Below are 6,082 nucleotides of genomic sequence, written 5' to 3'. Positions count from 1 at the left end.
CTTCATACATGTGTCCCCTCTTCTTCATGTCTCTTCTACATCAACATGTGTCCCCTCTTCTTCATGTCTCTTCTACATCAACATGTGTCCCCTCTTCTTCATGTCTCTTCTACATCAACATGTGTCCCCTCTTCTTCATGTCTCTTCTACATCAACATGTGTCCCCTCTTCTTCATGTCTCTTCTACATCAACATGTGTCCCCTCTTCTTCATGTCTCTCTACATCAACATGTGTCCCCTCTTCTCCATGTCTCTTCTACATCACCATGTGTCCCCTCTTCTTCATGTCTCTTCTACATCAACATGTGTCCCCTCTTCTCTACGTCTCTTCTACATCAACATGTGTCCCCTCTTCTTCATGTTCCTTCTACATCAACATGTGTCCCCTCTTCTTCATGTCTCTTCTACATCAACATGTGTCCCCTCTTCTTCATGTCTCTTCTACATCAACATGTGTCCCCTCTTCTTCGTGTCTCTTCTACATCAACATGTGTCCCCTCTTCTTCGTGTCTCTTCTACATCAATTGTAAGGTGTCCCTGGGTGCTTTGAAAGGCGCCTCGAAACAGAATGAATTCTTATCCTTACCTCTCAGAGCATTCAGGGCGTCCTCCAGCTCGTTGGTGTTGCTGTCGATGCCATTCAGAGCGTCCTCCGTCTGCACCTTGGCGACGTCCACTCTGTCCACCAGCTTGTTGAACTCCTGCAGGAAGTACAGACTGATTCAAACACATATCCTATCATCCAGAGGAACTAATACATCTCAGCCTGCATCAACCCGGCACCTAACTGATCAATGAAACACACACATCAGTTCCTATACCCCGCATGGACCCGAATATAAGACGGGTCTCTTTACCTAGAAACACATCTGAAAAAGAGGGCTCGTCTTATATTCGGGGTCTAGACTTTTTGATGTAATTACACAGTCACAACAACAGATGGCGCCAAACAAGTGTTCCCCCAAGAGAGACACCGTCTTAAAGCAACAGTTCAACACGAGAGAGAGAGAGATGGAGAGACACTGAGACCAACTCCAACAACGTGGATCAAAAGTAGGCGAGATAATAAACAAGAGAACAGAAGTTACTGAGACAATTTGAAGATGATGGTGATCTACGAAGTCATCTAGCAACTGACGAACGGCAAATAAACATGGAGCTACTGAGAGTAACGTTAGAAGATGGAGAGCCCAGTCAGAGAAAAGCTTTCTGCGGTCCGCACAATTTGAACACAATGAGTGATGTGTGTTATCATTACTTTCAGATAAGATTAGATTCTTTATAAAAACTAGATTTGGTCTTCAAAAAGGTATTTTTCCAAAAATGAGTCTTGAAAAAGAACCGTGGTCTTATAATCGGCGTAGTCTTCTATTCAGGTCAATCTCTTTTTTTATGGACGAGTAGAGAATGCACATCAAAGCCTGATGATGGACATGTGTTGAGGTGGCCTCGTGGTTACAAGCAGGGTTTGACGTGATTACAAATGAATTAAAAGGTGGGACCGATGATCCGTCAGTACCAGGGGTCGGGGGAAATAATCGATACAGCATAGTATCGCGATACTTTGAGGCAATAATGTATCGATACACAGACGCCAAGTATCGATATGTTATTATACTAACTATTCATATTGCAAATCCAAGTTTAAGTTTTTGGTAACAATTTATTTTTCAATCCACTAGATGGTTCTGAGCTTCGTCTTGTCTTGTCTTCTTCTTCTTGCTAAAGTCAGTGGAACTGGCCGGAAGTTACTCAAAACAAAGATGTATATATTTCGCAATACTACTTTGCAAATCGTAGAATCGCAATTAGTGATGTTACGTTCACGAACGATCCGATTCTTTTGAACGGCTCTTTGGTCCGAACGAAGGGAACCGAGTCGTACCGAAGAGCCGTTCTTTTTATCGTAGGTTCACTGCCGGCCATAAATCCACTCGCCTTTACGGGAACCTGCTCTCCTCCTCTCCTGCAGTGAGCCAGAGATGTGTAGTACCATTAAAACTCAAGATGATGGCGTAACGCACGCTGCTTGAGGAGCAGTTTGGCTGAGAGATGCATCTTACTGTGAGTCAAAGTAGATCTCTGGCAATATGGACCAATCTTTATAAACCTATTAGCCCCGCCCCCTTGAAAAGGAAACTGCTCTTTTGAACGGCTGTCGGAAAGGAACGGAGCCATAAGATCCGGCTCCCTTCAAAGAGCCGTAATTGCCATCACTAATCGCAATACTATCGCATCGTGGCTTAAGCATCGCCATAGTATCGTATCGTGGGGACCCCTATCAGTACCTTCTTGGCGGCCTTGCCCTGGGCCAGCAGGTCCTCGGTGGCGGTCTTGTCTCGCTGAACGGTGTCCTGCAGCGTATCCAAACCTGAGATATGTGCGTCCACCTCCACCTTCACATCGTCCAAACGGGACACCATGGCGTCCACCTGCCCCTGAGCATGATGGGAAGACAGAAGACATAACGGTGAGTGCTTGAGGTCAAGACTTCTCTCTAAAGGTGGACTGCACATCTGGATTTTTGACATTCACCTTCAGGTCTGCTGGGAGGCTTCGCTCCATGTTGGCGATGTCCTTCAACATGCCGTCGGACGTTTTGCTCTCGTCTTTGGCCTGGTCGCTCAGACGGACCCCCTGGTTCTCCAAACTCTTCACCTGGCCCGAGGTCTTCTCGTGCCTAAAGTCAGTCAATGTCAACTTTATAGTCAATCTTTCAGTTTGTGTGTACAGACAGAGAGATCCAAATACAGTTTCCCACAATCCCGAATACAAAAACAAATATATATAAATATGTTTATACATTTATATAAACAAATCCAGACACATTTGTACATATGCACACATCAAGACATACATAAAAGCAAAACAATCAATATATATAAAATAACAGTCACTTCAATATCTTTGAGAAATGTAAATCCAAGACTGAACACACCATACGTCATCAACACAGATTGACTAAGAGTCTCCTGGATTATTTAACTATTGAAGCCACCTTTCCTGCCCTCAATCAGGTTTATAGATTACCTCTACTGTAAATACTACATTACCCATGAGCCCTAGCGTCTACCGTCTGATCATCATTTTCCAGATCAAAATGTATATATATATAAATATAGAATTAAACATACTTAGAGTTGCCTTTGAGTTGATGGTTTTGGATCTATATTGTGCCCTCCCAATGTTTGGTGGTTTATCTGAAGTTGGGGTTGTTTAGTGGCTTTTCTTTGTACTTTTTCTATTAGGGGATCAGATATTTTAGAGTTGTCTGGAACGCAGCATGAATTCATTAAATATTAGCAATGCTTCGTGGCTACAGTCAGAATCAAAGAAACTGCTAAATGAACCCAAAACTCATCTAAAATCCCAAAATGAATGGATTAAAACAAAGACCAAGCAGACCGGTTCGCAGCAGCATTTAAAACGATGAAATCAGTCCTCATGTTACCAGGGAAGGATTAACTGGAGGACTCACATGGTCTTCATGTCTCCGATCAGCTCCTGGACTTTGTTCTCTCTGGTCATGAGATCCCGGACCAGAGCCAGACTCTTCTTCGAGTGTGTCAGAGCTTCGCTGGCGGTCCGCTCCACAGAGTCAGCCGTCGTCTGGTGTCTAAAGGACAACACACAGGAAGTGAGACACACACATCTGACACGGTGTACAACACAAGCTCCTCAACAATATATCAGTGACAACTCCAATAAACCATGGGCGGAAAGTAGTTTGTGTCTGTTTGTGTCCTTATGTACTCATTTGATATGTCTTTGTGTCTGTTTGTGTCCTTATGTACCCATTTTATATGTCTTTGTGTCTGTTTGTAGTCATTTTGCATTGTTTTGAAGTCAATTGTGTGCAGTTGTTGTATCTTTGCTCTACATCTTGTACAGTAAATGTGAGGTCTTACTTATCAGCCAGACTGAGGGCCGTGGGCACCAGAGAGGAGAGGAGGGTCGTCCCCAGAGGAGCGTCTCCCTGAGGAGCGTCTCCCTGAGGAGCGTCTCCCTGAGGGATGTCCTGACAGGAAGAAGAGACAAACAGCTGTTAGAGACATCATCATCATCATCATCATCATCATGAGTATCTCTACACCGTGGTATTAGTACTTTTACTTAAAGATAATTGAGATTCAAACCAGTTTCCTAAAAGGACATTGCTTGGTGTGAGAGCTGCTCCAGCTTACCACACACTTCAGCTAACATGGTGTAGATTTACTGAATCTATATTTGTGTTATAACTGTTATAAGAGTTGGATTTATTTTCTCTATGTAGGTTCATTTGTCCCGAGATTGCAAACCTTCCCACGGAGGACAAGAGCCAGATGTTGCGGATGTTTTTTGTGCAAAGTGTGTCTCAGGTCTTACGGCTGATCTGAGGTCGGCCTTGGCTTCGTCCAGTTTTCTCTTCATGTCCTCTATCAGAGCCTGGACCTCCTTCACCTTGGCGCTGTACGTCCGCTCTTGTTGTTCGATGTCGTCCTCTGCCTCGGCCACGTTTTGGATCTCCTGCTCCTCGTTCAGCTGACTCCTGCTGATGGACGCCAGACGCGCCTGCAGCTTCTTCTCCTCCACTGTTGGAAGCAGGAAGACATTTTGTTGTCATGCATGGGTTTTATATTACAAATGAGAACAACTAACGTAAAAGAAGACGCCCTGTAGTTCTGTATTAGAGCCCAGAGAGCCCAGTACCACAAAGAGCCTCAGGTAAGCCAGGATTTTGGATGACTGAATGGATGTGTCGAGAACTAATTATCCAATCATGTCAAAACCAAATTTAACATCAACACAAATGACCTTTTTTAGAAGTGTTAATTATGTCAAATGTATTTTTGGATCTGACACGTGATATTATGTCTTGGGGCACACATGTCACAGCAGGAGAATTTAAATTGAAAAAGGGAACAATTATAAAAAATAAAGGAAATATTATTAAAAAAAATATGGTTCGCATAAACACAAGGAGCAAATCATGAACATTTAAAATATGCATAAAACATAATTAAAACATTTGATAAAGTGCAAATAATAAGTGGTATGTGCAAAGGTTCACAGTTTGAGGGAGAGTTTGTAATCAACAGAGATATATTCCCTGCGTTAATGCGTTAAAGGGCCCACGGTCTTTCTGAGCGATACGAACAGAATGATTTTGTTCACCGATGTTTGGGGATAGAAGAGCTGTCTCACCTGTGAGCCCCTCGGTCTCGTACTGCAGGTCGTCCACCAGCTCCTCCACAGCGTTCAGAGCCGCCTCCATCTCTGCCTTGTTGGCGGGTTTCAAACCTGCGTCCATCTCTGAGAACAGACGCTCCAGCTCGGTCAGCTTGGCAGCGTAGGCCTGCATCTGGAAGGTAAGGTAAGGTAAGGTAAGGTAAGGTAAGGTAAGGTAAGGTAAGGCAAGGTAAGGTAAGGTAAGGTACACTTTTACGTGTTTTCAAACATTATTTCCTGCCCCTTGAATGAAGAGAATAATATCTATAGTCAGGGGTGCACACAACTTTCTCAGTAAGGGGGGGGTGGGGAGCATGTGAACGTTGTGATCAGCTGTTTTAGCGCAGTGCTGCTGTACAGACCGACGTTAACAGCAGCCCTGTCTGTGCACACGGAGACCGACTGTCGTCCGGTGATCTAACCGCCTTCTGGAAAAGCTTCACAAGTACGTCGGTACGCAAATACGCTTTGTGACACAAGTGACGGTACGCATTTCAGATTGTTGCCGCACATGCGTACCTGCGTACCACTTATGTGCACCCCTGTCTATAGTCTTTATAACTCTGGAATACCTTTTGGAAATGTTATTAATATGCACTCTCCCTGTCAAGTTGAAGGAATACACTGAACTGAATGAAGCAGATGTTTAGTACCTTTCTCTTGATGGGGGTGAAACAGGCGGGGCAGTTGGACCTCTGGCACTTCAGACCCTCGAAGCCTGGCCGGCACCGGCAGCGACCCGAATCATCACACTGTCCGGACTCAGAGCCCAGAACACTGCAGTCACAGGCTGAACAGAACCAGAGAGGAACACTTTAACACTGCAGTCACACACTGAACAGAACCAGAGAGGAACACTTTAACACTGCAGTCA

General features: G+C 44.4%; 1 protein-coding gene across 1 annotated transcript; it reads right to left on the bottom strand.

The window, feature by feature from the left end:
• Nucleotides 1-586: 586 nt before the first annotated feature.
• LOC104950545 (laminin subunit gamma-1-like) lies at nt 587-5,998 on the bottom strand (the record flags this gene model as incomplete). Its single annotated transcript, XM_010777083.1, has 8 exons — nt 587-701; nt 2,289-2,438; nt 2,536-2,680; nt 3,479-3,616; nt 3,909-4,018; nt 4,366-4,571; nt 5,185-5,341; nt 5,862-5,998. Coding segments are annotated over 8 exons (1,158 nt in total), but the record flags the coding sequence as incomplete, so codon positions are not given.
• Between the last annotated feature and the right edge of the window lie 84 nt (nt 5,999-6,082).

This window comes from Notothenia coriiceps, unplaced genomic scaffold (genome assembly GCF_000735185.1).
Source record: "Notothenia coriiceps isolate Sejong01 unplaced genomic scaffold, NC01 NC01_scaffold00017749, whole genome shotgun sequence".
NCBI lineage: Eukaryota > Metazoa > Chordata > Actinopteri > Perciformes > Nototheniidae > Notothenia > Notothenia coriiceps.
Note: the sequence above shows the minus strand (reverse complement) of the source record. Positions and strands in the feature narration are given on the sequence as shown.